Here is a 17,276-nt window from a genome sequence, read left to right on the forward strand (position 1 = left end):
TAGAACTGAACTAGAACTGAACTAGAACTGAACTAGAACTGAACTAGAACTGAACTAGAACTGAACTAGAACTGAACTAGAACTGAACTAGAACTGAACTAGAACTGAACTAGAACTGAACTAGAACTAGAACTGAACTAGAACTGAACTAGAACTAGAACTGAACTAGAACTGAACTAGAACTGACTAGAACTGAACTAGAAACTGAACTAGAACTGAACTAGAACTGAACTAGAACTGAACTAGAACTGAACTAGAACTGAACTAGAACTGAACTAGAACTGAACTAGAACTGAACTAGAACTGAACTAGAAACTGAACTAGAACTGAACTAGAACTGAACTAGAACTGAACTAGAACTGAACTAGAACTGAACTAGAACTGAACTAGAACTGAACTAGAACTGAACTAGAACTGAATTATAACTAAATAAGAACTGAACTAGAACTGAATTAGTACTAATATAGATCAAAAACGGATATGTTTGTTAATTTATGCAGTAAAGCTCATGGCGTATAGAAGAAGTATCGAGCGATCGTTTTATAATTAGTCAGACTAACCATTCCAAGCAAACAATGCCAAGGATTACTTTGAAGAAGCTGCTTAACAAGTAAGATTTTACGAATATGAACCGATGTAAAGTAATACATGCGATATATTTATTATCAAGTAAAATAAAAACTTCATATTTTCAATCTATTAAATTCAGTTCTATTATTATTTTTTTAAATATAACGAAAATGTATTACATGTTCCTTACGCTAAAACTTAACTACAATTTAATTACAAACAAAACTATTAAACAATTAATAAAGAAGAATTAATAAAACAAACTACAACGGTAAGCGGTAATTTCACATTATAAACTTATTTACTGATGAATGAATTTCGAAGTTTCGGTGGCAGTCAAACCTTCGGCTCTCAAACGTTGCAACATTGGGCGGTAGATATCGCGAGTGAAGGGCAAGACAACACCACGTTCTTGGATCTCACCATCCAAAATCATTTTAGCGGCAATAGCGGCAGGTTTTCCTACAGTCATGGCCATGGCTGAGTGACCATGAGGTTGGCCATAGACAACGAAGTTAATGCCACGTTCCTCAATGCGGCCATCTTGCCAGCGAATGCCTACTTCGTGGCGCAAAACAACCAAATCACGTTCATGGCGTTCTAAATGGACATAGGAAAAATTATTAAATTCTTCTCAAAAATAAATTTACTGAAATACTTACCAAAAGCCAATCTGTTAGCCAAATAGTGGCTCAAGGTATCCAAAGGAGTATTAAGTTTCACGACAGGTGTATCTTCCAACAGACCCAAGTTTTCCAAACATTCAGCATCACCAATACGTTCAACCAATTTTTGTTTAAGATTTTCATAGAAAATGCTGGTATCAGCCAAACCCAACATGTGGATAACCAATTGACGCCAGGTTACATCGGGACCACTGGGGTGTAACATGGGATGGGGTTCAGGATCAATCAAACCCAACAATTGCATGGGTTGAATGGATTCTGAGAAGCCCTTATAGCGGATAGTACCTCTCAACAAAGTGTGAACATCTCTGCCCAAACCATAAAGATCGGCATATTTGGTAGAGTCACGATTGGGGAAACCTTCCAAGGCAAAACCAGGCAAGAAGTCCAAACTCTTAGGATTTGACATGAGATCACCACCGCCAGAGATTTCGACAATTTGTCCCTTGCTTAAGTACTTAGCGGCTGAGAGAGTATTCAAGAGAACACCACGAGGAGACCAAGAGAATTTGTATCTCAAGGCATTGTCCGAATGTTCAGGAGCGGGAAGACCACCACAGAAACTAACAAACGATTCAACAACACCACCCTTTTCTTGAGCTTCATGAATGCATTCCAAAGCCAACAAGTGATCAATACCAGGATCCAAACCAACTTCATTCATAATGGTTACACCATTACGGCGAGCCTCTTCGTGCAAAGCACTGATTTCATCGTTCAAATAACTGGCAGTGACCATATGGGTCTTTTCCGCTACACAGTATCTAGCTACCATACCGTGCAAACTGTAGGGCAATAGGGAAACTACTACATCAGCCTTGCCACACAATTCTTGCAAATGATCGGTGCTTTCGTTGACATCCAAATAGACACTGTCAACACCAGCATATTGATTGGCCAAGCGATCGGCTTCATCCTTTATTTGTGAGCACACGGTAATGGAAACATCTTTTTCGCGATGTAACCATTCTACCAAGGGGGCTGATACCATACCAGCACCCAATACTAATACTTTCTTATCAGCCTCTGAGCGTCCTTCGATCTTGTGACGTGAGCGATTGCTGGGGGGAAAATAATTAAAAACAGCAATGTGTGAATTAAAATGTATTTACAATTGTTTGTTAAGCATTTCATAAGTGATTAAGATTATTTCCACTTTAGATTGTAGTTCATTAAACCTGTGGTGTGGAGTGATTAAAATATGCAAGAGATAAACACTTTACTTCACACAGTATGATCGATTTTACCTTGAGGACATTTTAATTTTTTTTATTTTTTTGTTTTGAGCTTAAATACTTTTTTCGTCCGAAGTGATGGTCTAGCGGGTTTGTTTTCTCTACTGGAGGGCAACAACTACGCTCTTTTGAGGAGTGTTGTTATCAAAAAGAAAAATTGATTTAGTAGTGGTGTTGGTTATCGCTAAAACGGTTTGTGTTTAATGGCATTATCGACACTTAACACATGTTTTGCGAGATTGAACAGTGGCAACACATTAACGTGGATCATATTATCTAAAGAGACATTCAACTCCCCTCACTTGAAATAAACCGGAACTAAAGCAGAACTAAAGCAGAACTACAGCAAAATCGATATTAAATAGAACTAGAACTGAACTAGAACTAACCTAGAACTGACTAGAACTGAACTAGAACTGAACTAGAACTGAACTAGAACTGAACTAGAACTGAACTAGAACTGAACTAGAACTGAACTAGAACTGAACTAGAACTGAACTAGAACTGAACTAGAACTGAACTAGAACTGAACTAGAACTGAACTAGAACTGAACTAGAACTGAACTAGAACTGAACTAGAACTGAACTAGAACTGAACTAGAACTGACTAGAACTGAACTAGAACTGAACTAGAACTGAACTAGAACTGAACTAGAACTGAACTAGAACTGAACTAGAACTGAACTAGAACTGAACTAGAACTGAACTAGAACTGAACTAGAACTGAACTAGAACTGAACTAGAACTGAACTAGAACTGAACTAGAACTGAACTAGAACTGACTAGAACTGAACTAGAACTGAACTAGAACTGAACTAGAACTGAACTAGAACTGAACTAGAACTGAACTAGAACTGAACTAGAACTGAACTAGAACTGAACTAAACTGAACTAGAACTGAACTAGAACTGTTCTAGAACTGAACTAGAACTGAACTAGAACTGAACTAAAACTGAACTAGAACTGAACTAGAACAGAACTAGAACAGAACTAGAACTGAACTAGAACTGAACTAGAACTGAACTAGAACTGAACTAGAACTGAACTAGAACTGAACTAGAACTGAACTAGAACTGAACTAGAACTGAACTAGAACTGAACTAGAACTGAACTAGAACTGAACTAGAACTGAACTAGAACTGAACTAGAACTGAACTAGAACTGAACTAGAACTGAACTAGAACTGAACTAGAACTGAACTAGAACTGAACTAGAACTGAACTGAACTGAACTAGAACTGAACTAGAACTGAACTAGAACTGAACTAGAACTGAACTAGAACTGAACTAGAACTGAACTAGAACTGAACTAGAACTGAACTAGAACTGAACTAAGAACTGAACTAGAACTGAACTAGAACTGAAGTAGTACTGAACTAGTACTGAACTAGTACTGAACTAGTACTGAACTAGAACTGAACTAGAACTCTGAAGTAGAAATGAACTAGACCGGAACTAAAAATGAACTAGAACTAAATATGTTAAATAAATGTAATTTTTATACTCACTTGTTAGATTCACGCAATTCTTGAATATATTCGTAGTTTTCAGTCAGTTTACCATTGCTGGCAATAATGGCCTAAAATGGATACAAAAATGAATAAGTAATTAGCTTTAGCAGTTTCACAATACTCATCCACACTTACCGATTTAATTGGATACGAGAAGTTCTCATCTTCCAATGGTTTTCTAGCATCACTCTTAATGATGTCATTTACAAATGGTGTCAATAGTTCACCAAACATATCGGTAGCCTCTCTTGGCAATTGGGTGGGCATATTATCAATGGAGCACACCAAAACACCAGGACCCTTGAAACTCTTAGTGTCCTTGTTGCGATCAGCATCATACAGACAGAAGGGGGTATCAATGGTGGTACATTCGTTCATGAATTCAATAGAACCGCCAGGATCGGCAGAAATATCACAGATGGCCACCATGCGGTGAGGCAAGGCAGGGCTACCTTTGCTAGTGGGCAACCAAGGTGTATTAGCGGGTCTCAATAGGTTTTTGGCATCAGGAATACTAATGAGTTTAGGACTGCCTACAGCCCAGTATATACCATTTACAATAACGGAGGCATAAGGAGCAATCTTTTGGCTGAAAGTGGAAATGTAACGTTCAGGGTATTCGTCGTATTCCTTAGCATCGAAACCGCCACCTTCACGGCGTTCCAAATGATCAGAACGGCTGACCTCACAGCCGTACAATTTGTTTTGGCCTTTTGGTGGATGAGGAATGAAATGTTAAATATAGCTCTGATATTGATAATATTTGCTTAAAGTACTTACTGCCATGTTCGGCCACCTTTCTCAACATCTCTGGTGGCACGTATTCAATGGGTAATTCTTGGAAAACTTCTTGGGCTCCTTGAGACACATTACCAGAACCAGTGAAGACAAAAGTCAAGGGACCAATGGATTTGGGCATCATACCCAAAGAAATCTCATAACCACAATCACGAATAGCTTGTCTAGCCATCGAAGAATTGCGATAGTTGTGAGCAGGACCAATGTGCATGAAAGGTGTGTGATGACCCAAGGCCAACAAACGCAAGCCAATGCCATGCAAAATATTAACCATACCAGCAACACCGGCATATTTACCAAAGGCTACCTGACGAGAACCCCTCTCATCAATGATACGTTCATAATCGATCAAACGGATCTTTTTCTCCAGCACAGCATCCAATAAGGACATATTGGACTCTTGAGCCTTAATGGTGTGGGAGAAGAAACAGTAGGTTTTTCCCGGTATGAGAGCATCGATGGGAACTTGTTTGACACCAAAGATAACGGAAGCTTCGCTAATATCTTCTTGAATAATGGCGCCAGCTTGCATATAAGCCTAAAAGTGTAAACAAAATAAAAATTTTATCAGTAAGTTATTAAAGATAATGTAATAATATCTTCTTCACCTTGCCCCTGACTCACAAAACTACAAACGATTTTTTGTAGTTTTTACCAGCTAAAAAATTTCCAAATATATATTTTTATCTCTACCGGCTTTAGGTACGTGGTCAATAGTATTGTTTTCTGGTTTTATTAAATAACAAACATTGTTTAAATCAAAACATAAATATTTTTTCTTAAAACGTTTATATCAGTCAGTGTATTTTTTATTTATTATTTAATATGTGTTGCATTTGTATTTGTTAGTTCCCAAACATTTTTCATGTGCGATAACGCGTAGCAACTTAAATTTTTTTTTCGTTCCGAGCTACATTTATTCTTTACTTGATATGATAAAAAAATAAAAAAACACAACCCAAAAAATAATAAAAGAACTGAAGCAGATTGAATGGAAATTTCCATTCGCATATGGTTGTGCTCAAGAATAAAATATAATTCAATAGATATCGTTTTGTATTATGAGAATTTTTTATGTCAGTTTTCTTTTTCATGCACTTTTTTAATAGACTTATGTAAATGCATTTAACAGATCTTTTCTATAAAATTGAGCCTGGAAACCAAAATAACATTGTAGGAGCAATGAAGTCGTAACGATCAATTATTATCCCTAAATGTCTGAACTAGAACTAGAAAAACTCTTAATAGGATACGCTATAATAATAAAGGCTAGCAGGTCTTTGTGCTTTTATTTCGATCAGTAACATAATAAACTACAACTGAACTATAACTGAACTATAACTGAACTATAACTGAACTACAACTGAACTAGAACTGAACTAGAACTGAACTAGAACTGAACTAGAACTAGAACCTGAACTAGAACTGAACTAGAACTGACTAGAACTGAACTAGAACTGAACTAGAACTGAACTAGAACTGAACTAGAACTGAACTAGAACTGAACTAAGAACTGAACTAGAACTGAACTAGAACTGAACTAGAACTGAACTAGAACTGAACTAAAACTGAACTAGAACTGAACTAGAACTGAACTAGAACTGAACGGAGAACTGAACTAGAACTGAACTAGAACTGAACTAGAACTGAACTAGAACTGAACTAGAACTGACTAGAACCTGAACTAGAACTGAACTAGAACTGACTAGAACTGAACTAACTGAACTAGAACTGAACTAGAACTGAACTAGAACTGAACTATAACTGAACTAGAACTGAACTAGAACTGACTAGAACTGAACTAGAACTGAACTAGAACTGAACTAGAACTTAACTAGAACTGAATAGAACTGACTAGAACTGAACTAGAACTGAACTAGAACTGAACTAGAACTGAACTATACTGAACTAGAACTGAACTAGAACTGAACTAAACTGACTAGAACTGAACTAGACTGAACTAGAACTGAACTACTAGACTGAACTAGAACGGAACTAGAACTGAACTAGAACTGAACTAGAACTGAACTAGAACTGAACTAGAACTAGAACTGAACTAGAACTGAACTAGAACTGAACTAGAACTGAACTAGAACTGAACTAGAACTGAACTAGAACTGAACTAGAACTGAACTAGAACTGAACTAGAACTGAACTAGAACTGAACTAGAACTGAACTAGAACTGAACTAGAACTGAACTAGAACTGAACTAGAACTGAACTAGAACTGAACTAGAACTGAACTAGAACTGAACTAGAACTGAACTAGAACTGAACTAGAACTGAACTAGAACTGAACTAGAACTGAATAGAACTGAACTAAACTGAACTAGAAACTGAACTAGAACTGAACTAGAACTGAACTAGAACTGAACTAGAACTGAACTAGAACTGAACTAGAACTGAACTAGAACTGAACTAGAACTGAACTAGAACTGAACTAGAACTGAACTAGAACTGAACTAGAACTGAACTAGAACTGAACTAGAACTGAACTAGAACTGAACTAGAACTGAACTAGAACTGAACTAGAACTGAACTAGAACTGAACTAGAACTGAACTAGAACTGAACTAGAACTGAACTAGAACTGAACTAGAACTGAACTAGAACTGAACTAGAACTGAACTAGAACTGAACTAGAACTGAACTAGAACTGAACTAGAACTGAACTAGAACTGAACTAGAACTGAACTAGAAACTGAACTAGAACTGAACTAGAACTGAACTAGAACTGAACTAGAACTGAACTAGAACTGAACTAGAACTGAACTAGAACTGAACTAGAACTGAACTAGAACTGAACTAGAACTGAACTAGAACTGAACTAGAACTGAACTAGAACTGAACTAGAACTGAACTAGAACTGAACTAAAACTAGAACTGAACTAGAACTGAACTAGAACTGAACTAGAACTGAACTAGAACTGAACTAGAACTGAACTAGAACTGAACTAGAACTGAACTAGAACTGAACTAGAACTGAACTAGAACTGAACTAGAACTGAACTAGAACTGAACTAGAACTGAACTAGAACTGAAATAGAACGAACTAAAACTGAACTAGAATTAGAACTGAACTAGAATTAGAACTGAACTAGAACTAGAACTGAACTAGAACTGAAACTAGAACTGACTAGAACTGAACTAGAACTGAACTAGAACTGATCTAGAAATGAACTAGAACTGAACTAGAACTGAACTAGAACTGAACTAGAACTGAATGAACTAGAACTGAACTAGAACTGAACTAGAACTGAACTAGAACTGAACTAGAAACTGAACTAGAACTGAACTAGAACTGAACTAGACTGAATCTAGAACTGAACTAGAACTGAACTAGAACTGAACTAGAACTGAACTAGAACTGAACTTGAACTGAACTAAACTGAACTAGAACTGAACTAGAACTGAACTAGAACTGAACTAGAACTGAACTAGAACTGAAACTAGAACTGAACTAGAACTGAACTAGAACTGAACTAGAACTGAACTGAACTAGAACTGAACTAGAACTGAACTAGAACTGAACTAGAACTGACTAGACTGAACTAGAACTGAACTAGAACTGAACTAGAACTGAACTAGAACTGAACTAGAACAGAACAGAACTGAACTAGAACTGAACTAGATCTGAACTACACCTTGAACTAGATCTGAACTACACCTTGAACTGATCTAGAACTGAACTAGAACTGAACAAGAACTGAACTAGAACTGTTCCTTGAGTTCGTCATTATGTTGGGCCGATAGACTAATAATTTTGGGCATTTAAAATTTTACTTTTTCTGTATGTAAAATAATTGCCATTCTACTGTTTCAATTTCACTTTCAGTTTATCAAGTGTTTTCTTTTCAGTTTCAAATAAAGAGAATCATACGATATGAATGTGGTTTAGTGCTTGTAAATTATTGTTACGTATGATTCGTTTACCTTGTAGTAATATAAACTTGACTAATCAAATTATATAGTTTTTTTTTTTTTGCAACTCGCAGATAAGAAGTAAAATAATAATAAATAAAAAACAAACTCATAAAGACATCAACTTTATCATTAACATCTTGTTGGTGTGCACTACTTTAAAAATGAAATCGAATTTAAGGAAGTACATTGATTGGAAACAAATCATAATTTACGTTTTTAGATCTGATTTTAGTTAGAATGTATTGTGAAAAGGACCAATAATATTTAATGGGCTTTTCATACAAACACAATGATAGTCAAAATGTTTAAACTACTATTGGTTAGAGCTTATAAAAGAGCTCTTTGTATCTCTGTATTTTAAACCAGTGAACGGCAGAGATCTTATTTTTTACTCTCTGCCTATATATGTGCTGACGAGAGCTCTTTGCCTATCACTGTTTTGAAATCAATTCTCTTTTGAGTTACTCTGATTTACTCCCCTGATAAAAAACTGTATTCTTTAAGTCGACTTTAACTAAAACTATTCTCATTTGTTGTTAAACATTTTATTGACCCATATATTAAAATATATAAACTAAAAATATACCAGAGACATGTTTTCAGGCCAGAGAAGTTATTTTTATTTATAAAAATAAAATCATATTAAATCAACAAACATTACTTATGGCGTCAAATAATTACGATTAAAAATGACAAATGTATACGATGTACGAGTAGAGTCTTAACAAAAATCATTGCAAAATTTTGAAATTTTTCCATATTCGATTGTTTTCAAAACTATCAATGAGTCGCAAAATAATAAGTATAAGTCGCCAAATATCTTTATCTAGATTGACTGTTAGAAAAACAAGAACAAATCTAAATTTTATCTTCAAGGACTTAGCAAAACAGATTCTATCATGTGCTAGAAGCATGATATGTTTACTTGAAAACTAATTAGTTTATTTTATGTTGCTTTTTATCAATTTTAGTTTTTGTCGTCTAACAAATAAAATTTAATCTTTTTTTTTTTTATATATATATATATATATTATCAAGGAGGTGTGTTGATTTGGCTGAAATTTATTAATTTCTAAATTAAAATTCCTAAATAGATTAAAATGGCAAAGTGAATGTATGAAATCTATGTGGTATCAGCAAAAAATATATATATATGACGTTTATAAAAGGTTAGTAACACAATACTTTGGCAAAAAATTTTAAAATTATTATCAAGCTTTTGAAATTAAAAAGATTAGTATTATGATTATTTTATAATATAAAACTTAAAATATAAAAATCTTTATACAAAATTTCTCTAACATACCTGCATGGGATAGGCACGACGATTAGAGGGCTGCACTATAACCTTAACACCTTGTTTAACCATTTTTTGTACATGTGAAGGTCCAAAAGCAGCTCTGCGCTCCCATACCGATTGATCTTCACGACGTATGGCAATTACTTTGCCTTGCTATAAAAGAAAAACACCCAAAAATTTTTATAGCAAATTATCGTTTTCATAAAAGTATTGACTAAAACCTACATGACGCGATCTGAAAAACATTTTGGCAACATTATCCTTAGCAGTGGGTAATGTTGCCCGTGATTGCAACAAACGCATCATATTGGAACACTTTTTAAGAAAAACTTCTAGCACTTTTAATTTAATTTTTCCGTTTTTTTTTATTATTTTTTATTCAGTTTCCGCTTTAAGATCCGTTTTCGTCAACCGCTGAAATGTTTCTAAAAATTTAATGTTTTCAAGTCGAGCCCCTATCAGATTGTTCAGCATGAGTGTGAGACGTAAAAAAAAATAAAATTTTGAGATTACTTTTTTTTTGTTTTTTTTTTTAATTGTATATGTTGGCGCAAAATTTGTTTATTCTAAATGTTGAAAAAAACACACCAAAAACTCTCGCTTTTAACTCATGTTGCCATAAAATATTAAAAAAATATTCTACTGATAACAAGATTTGAGCAAGAAGTCAGTCAGTAAACACACAAAATTTTTGTAAACACTTGAGTACTCTATTGCTGATAACACTGATCCTAGGCAGCATGTTGTTACCCACACGCAAACACTCACTTGTATAGACAGTGATAACACAAACACACGCACTGTTTAAGAGATTATCACACTCCACAGATTATAGCACTCTCTCTCTTAAGATGAGTTGTTAGTGTGCTGATTAGTGATGGGCCTGTGAGTGTTGAAATAATCACGTGTGTTTACAGATAAGGGAAAATTTCGAATATAATCGTTTAATGGGAAAAAAAATATAATTTATAGTCGGGAAAAGATAGTAAAGTAAGATTTATCAATGAATAGTTATTATTTATAGAAAAGAGTAGTGATGATTTTGTTTTTGTAGTATGAGTTTCTAATGAAGAGAATCTCTCAATCTGAACACTGATATGCATTATTATCAATCTGATGAACATTGTCTTCCTTGAGATGGCACTTACTGTGAGGGACTTCATAGTAGATACTTAAAAATATCGTTTCGTTTACTTAGCGCAATAACATTATATCTCAAATTTAAAATTTTATAAATGTCAAAACATTGATAGACCTACAAATGTCGTCGATATAGCTATATCTGTCCGTCTTTCCTTTTAGAATGCTTTATGAATGGTTATAATTCACATATGTAAACAAATATCGGTGCAATGAATAGCTGGTATTGTCTTCGCCTTAAGAGAGGGAAATCAATACAACTTCGGCAGCGCTTGATCTTAGTTATTTAAACGTATGCAATGCTATCGTTAAAACTACAACGAATTCAAGAAGTATTCCGTAGCTCTTGTTTTTGACTGAGATTCGGCTACACTAGTCTAAATCAAGAAGTATTCGTGAGCTCTCGATAACGAATAAAAGACTTCTTGATATGATTATGTTACAATTGACTAAATTATACGATTATCAAGAAAAATTTGTAAGATCGTGATCTCAATTAAATGTGTGTTACAATCAGCTAAACTACAAGAAGTTAAGACGAAATCGGCAGCTTTGATTTCGAATATCATAAATCAAGAATAATTCGAGAGCTCATTGTTGGTTGGTTAACGAAGAGACTCCGTTAGATGTAGTATTTATAGTATTAGATCCAGCATTTAGCTGTGAGAAATCTGAGGATATCATTAGTCCTAGACCCAGATATCTCACCAAGGTTAGATATGAAATAATTGGCAAGGAAGCAGTTTCTCTTTATGGCCAGAGCAGATGGAAGACCGTTTCTTCCTTTGCCCTGTCTTTACAACTACGACAGTGATCATTGAAAAGAGAGCTCCTAATTTTGACTAATAATACGAATATGTTACAACCACTTAGACTACACAAAGTCAAAATGAATTCTGGAGCTCTTTATCTCATTATAAATAGACTGAAATTAAGAAATAGACTGAAATTAAGAAAAATTCTGGAGTTCTTGAATTCGGCTAATAATACCAATAATTTGGAAGCTCTTGAGCATGACTAATACGAATGTAAAATACACAAATACAAGAAGAATTTGGAAGCTTATGATCTCGTAATATAAAACCATCGGCTAAATTACATGAAGAGGAGAAGAATTATTCAGGAGTTCCTGACATTATGAACTTCGGAATTCTTTCAGTCAACAATCTAGTCACTAGATCAGGTATTCAATTAATTTCGGTTGGTATATCTCAAAAATAATACGTGAAATAAATTAATTTTTGCAATCTTACTCAATGGGTGATCACTCGTCCGTCTCTTTATCATATACAGATTACGATTACCAATCTGTTGCTAATGCAGTAGGAGGTAATCAATCGATAATTCTTATCAATATAGAAATTCCCAATTTATTTTAGCTACTTCAAATCTCCAGTAAACATGTGAATGAAGGTGTTCCATGATAAATATGCTAAAAACAGATTATAGTCATAAATGTTTAGCAAATCCTTATCAATACGGAAACATTAATTGAAAATTAACAGAGTGGCAATTAATAAATGACACTAATCCAAAAGAACATAGACAGACCGACACAAAATTTAACAAAAGTCAGTGCTTGATTTAAAAATACAGGGTTCTTATTCCTATTTTCTGTTCAAAGTCTGTGAACTCTCTAACGTTAATGTTCTTTAAAAAGAAAGCCCCTTCTGAACTTCCATTGACACATTCCTAACACAGTTTTAAATCCAAAGTTTAAATCAATGTGTGTATCTTATAAACAGGGTAAGAAAATTTTGCATTAGTGTATATAACTTTATTTATTTCTCTCGTTAAAAAAAAACATTTTCGTGAGATTTATTTTTTAAACTCATGAAAACTATTTTTATTTCAACACTTCTTCTTTGATATTCGCTTCATGAAAGCTCGTCAATAAACGACCACGTTACCTCGGTAAACCGCCCCTCACCTGAATTTTATTGCAATCCCGAATATTTAAAGTCTTCCTGGCCTAGCTGAATCGGGGTTTAATTGGTACACCTATCACATCTAGTACTACATGTGTTAGTTGCCCTCAGGATTCGTCGGATTCGTCTAGTCTATAGTCTAGTCTATAATCTAGTCTATAGTCTAGTCTAGTCTTAGTCTATAGTCTAGTCTATAGTCTAGTCTATAGTCTAGTCTATAGTCTAGTCTATAGTCTAGTCTATAGTCTAGTCTATAGTCTAGTCTATAGTCTAGTTATTAGTCTAGTCTATAGTCTAGTCTATAGTCTAGTCTATAGTCTAGTCTATAGTCTAGTCTATAGTCTAGTCTATAGTCTAGTCTATAGTCTAGTCTATAGTCTAGTCTATAGTCTCGTCTATAGTCTAGTCTATAGTCTAGGTCTATAGTCTAGTTCTATTAGTCTAGTCTATAGTTAGTCTATAGTCTAGTCTATAGTCTAGTCTAGTCTAGTCTATAGTCTAGTCTAGTCTAGTCTAGTCTAGTCTAGTCTAGTCTATAGTCTATAGTCTAGTCTATAGTCTAGTCTATAGTCTAGTCTATAGTCTAGTCTATAATCTAGTCTATAATCTAGTCTTTAGTCTAGTCTATAGTCTAGTCTATAGTCTAGTCTATAGTCTAGTCTATAGTCTAGTCTATAGTCTAGTCTATAGTCTAGTCTATAGTCTAGTCTATAGTCTAGTCTATAGTCTAGTCTATAGTCTAGTCTATAGTCTAGTCTATAGTCTAGTCTATAGTCTAGTCTATAGTCTAGTCTATAGTCTAGTCTATAGTCTAGTCAATAGTATAGTCAATAGTCTAGTCAATAGTCTAGTCAATAGTCTAGTCTATAGTCTAGTCTATAGTCTAGTCTATAGTCTAGTCTATAGTCTAGTCTATAGACTAGTCTATAGTCTAGTCTAGTCTATAGTCTAGTCTAGTCTATAGTCTAGTCTATAGTCTAGTCTATAGTCTAGTCTATAGTCTAGTCTATGGTCTGGTCTATAGTCTAGTCTATATTCTAGTCTAGTCTATAGTCTAGTCTATAGTCTAGTCTATAGTCTATAGTCTAGTCTAGTCTAGTCTATAGTCTAGTCTATAGTCTAGTCTATAGTCTAGTCTATAGTCTAGTCTATAGTCTAGTCTATAGTCTAGTCTATAGTCTAGTCTATAGTCTAGTCTACTATCTAGTCTAGTCTATAGTCGTCTAGTCTAGTCTATAGTCTAGTCTATAGTCTAGTCTAGTCTAGTATAGTCTAGTCTCTAGTCTTAGTCTAGTCTATAGTCTAGTCTATAGTCTAGTCTATAGTCTAGTCTATAGTCTAGTCTATAGTCTAGTCATAGTCTAGTCTATAGTCTAGTCTATAGTCTAGTCTATAGTCTAGTCTATAGTCTAGTCTATAGTCTAGTCTATAGTCTAGTCTAGTCTAGTCTATAGTCTAGTCTATAGTCTAGTCTATAGTCTAGTCTATAGTCTAGTCTATAGTCTAGTCTATAGTCTAGTCTATAGTCTAGTCTATAGCTAGTCTATGTCTAGTCTATAGTCTAGTCTATAGTCTAGTCTATAGTCTAGTCTATAGTCTAGTCTATAGTCTAGTCTATAGTCTAGTCTATAGTCTAGTCTATAGTCTAGTCTATAGTCTAGTCTATAGTCTAGTCTATGTCTATAGTCTAGTCTATAGTCTAGTCTATAGTCTAGTCTATAGTCTAGTCTATAGTCTAGTCTATAGTCTAGTCTATAGTCTAGTCTATAGTCTAGTCTATAGTCTAGTCTATAGTCTAGTCTATAGTCTAGTCTATAGTCTAGTCTATAGTCTAGTCTATAGTCTAGTCTATAGTCTAGTCTATAGTCTAGTCTATAGTCTAATCTATAGTCTAGTCTATAGTCTAGTCTATAGTCTAGTCTATAGTCTAAACTATAGTCTAGTCTATAGTCTAGTCTATAGTCTAGTCTATAGTCTAGTCTATAGTCTAGTCTATAGTCTAGTCTATAGTCTAGTCTATAGTCTAGTCTATAGTCTAGTCTATAGTCTAGTCTATACTCTGGTCTATAGTCTAGTCTATAGTCTAGTCTATAGTCTAGTCTATAGTCTAGTCTATAGTCTAGTCTATAGTATAGTCTATAGTATAATCTATAGTCTAGTCTATAGTCTAGTCTATAGTCTAGTCTATACTCTGGTCTATAGTCTAGTCTATAGTCTAGTCTATAGTCTAGTCTATAGTCTAGTCTATAGTCTAGTCTATAGTCTAGTCTAGTCTATAGTCTAGTCTATAGTCTAGTCTATAGTCTAGTCTATAGTCTAGTCTATAGTCTAGTCTATAGTCTAGTCTATAGTCTAGTCTATAGTCTAGTCTATAGTCTAGTCTATAGTCTAGTCTATAGACTAGTCTATAGTCTAGTCTAGTCTATAGTCTAGTCTAGTCTATAGTCTAGTCTAGTCTATAGTCTAGTCTATAGTCTAGTCTATAGTCTAGTCTATGGTCTGGTCTATAGTCTAGTCTATATTCTAGTCTAGTCTATAGTCTAGTCTATAGTCTAGTCTATAGTCTAGTCTATAGTCTATAGTCTAGTCTATAGTCTAGTCTATAGTCTAGTCTATAGTCTAGTCTATAGTCTAGTCTATAGTCTAGTCTATAGTCTAGTCTATAGTCTAGTCTATAGTCTAGTCTATAGTCTAGTCTATAGTCTAGTCTATAGTCTAGTCTATAGTCTAGTCTATAGTCTAGTCTATAGTCTAGTCTATAGTATAGTCTATAGTCTAGTCTATAGTCTAGTCTATAGTCTAGTCTATAGTCTAGTCTATAGTCTAGTCTATAGTCTAGTCTATAGTCTAGTCTATAGTATAGTCTATAGTATAGTCTATAGTCTAGTCTATAGTCTAGTCTATAGTCTAGTCTATAGTCTAGTCTATAGTCTAGTCTATAGTCTAGTCTATAGTCTAGTCTATAGTCTAGTCTATAGTCTAGTCTATAGTCTAGTCTATAGTCTAGTCTATAGTCTAGTCTATAGTCTAGTCTATAGTCTAGTCTATAGTCTAGTCTATAGTCTAGTCTATAGTCTAGTCTATAGTCTAGTCTATAGTCTAGTCTATAGTCTAGTCTATAGTCTAGTCTATAGTCTAGTCTATAGTCTAGTCTATAGTCTAGTCTATAGTCTAGTCTATAGTCTAGTCTATAGTCTAGTCTATAGTCTAGTCTATAGTCTAGTCTATAGTCTAGTCTATAGTCTAGTCTATAGTCTAGTCTATAGTCTAGTCTATACTCTAGTCTATAGTCTAGTCTATAGTCTAGTCTATAGTCTAGTCTATAGTCTAGTCTATAGTATAGTCTATAGTAAATCTATAGTCTAGTCTATAGTCTAGTCTATAGTCTAGTCTATAGTCTAGTCTATACTCTGGTCTATAGTCTAGTCTATAGTCTAGTCTATAGTCTAGTCTATAGTCTAGTCTATAGTCTAGTCTATAGTCTAGTCTATAGTCTAGTCTATAGTCTAGTCTATAGTCTAGTCTATAGTCTAGTCTATAGTCTAGTCTATAGTCTAGTCTATAGTCTAGTCTATAGTCTAGTCTATAGTCTAGTCTATAGTCTAGTCTATAGTCTAGTCTATAGTCTAGTCTATAGTCTAGTCTATAGTCTAGTCTATAGTCTAGTCTATAGTCTAGTCTATAGTCTAGTCTATAGTCTAGTCTATAGTCTAGTCTATAGTCTAGTCTATAGTCTAGTCTATAGTCTAGTCTATAGTCTAGTCTATAGTCTAGTCTATAGTCTAGTCTATAGTCTAGTCTATAGTCTAGTCTATAGTCTAGTCTATAGTCTAGTCTATAGTCTAGTCTATAGTCTAGTCTATAGTCTAGTCTATAGTATAGTCTATAGTCTAGTCTATAGTCTAGTCTATAGTCTAGTCTATAGTCTAGTCTATAGTCTAGTCTATAGTATAGTCTATAGTATAATCTATAGTCTAGTCTATAGTCTAGTCTATAGTCTAGTCTATAGTCTAGTCTATAGTCTAGTCTATAGTCTAGTCTATAGTCTAGTCTATAGTCTAGTCTATAGTCTAGTCTATAGTCTAGTCTATAGTCTAGTCTATAGTCTAGTCTATAGTCTAGTCTATAGTCTAGTCTATAGTCTAGTCTATAGTCTAGTCTATAGTCTAGTCTATAGTCTAGTCTA

At 34.2% G+C, this 17,276-nt stretch overlaps 1 protein-coding gene across 1 annotated transcript; it reads right to left on the reverse strand.

Annotated features, from left to right (window-relative positions):
• Positions 1-688: 688 nt before the first annotated feature.
• Positions 689-10,704, reverse strand: LOC119613732 (alpha-aminoadipic semialdehyde synthase, mitochondrial). Its single transcript, XM_037969777.1, has 7 exons — positions 10,248-10,704; positions 10,029-10,175; positions 4,782-5,337; positions 4,137-4,711; positions 3,999-4,069; positions 1,233-2,317; positions 689-1,170 (listed from the first exon to the last, which is right to left on the reverse strand). The coding sequence occupies exons 1-7, from the start codon at positions 10,326-10,328 to the stop codon at positions 872-874; spliced, it is 2,814 nt and encodes a 937-aa protein (XP_037825705.1). The 5' UTR covers positions 10,329-10,704; the 3' UTR covers positions 689-871.
• Between the last annotated feature and the right edge of the window lie 6,572 nt (positions 10,705-17,276).

The sequence above is a fragment of the Lucilia sericata genome, unplaced genomic scaffold (genome assembly GCF_015586225.1).
Source record: "Lucilia sericata isolate MDLA Ls3-8-SP2 unplaced genomic scaffold, ASM1558622v1 Contig002277F_arrow, whole genome shotgun sequence".
NCBI lineage: Eukaryota > Metazoa > Arthropoda > Insecta > Diptera > Calliphoridae > Lucilia > Lucilia sericata.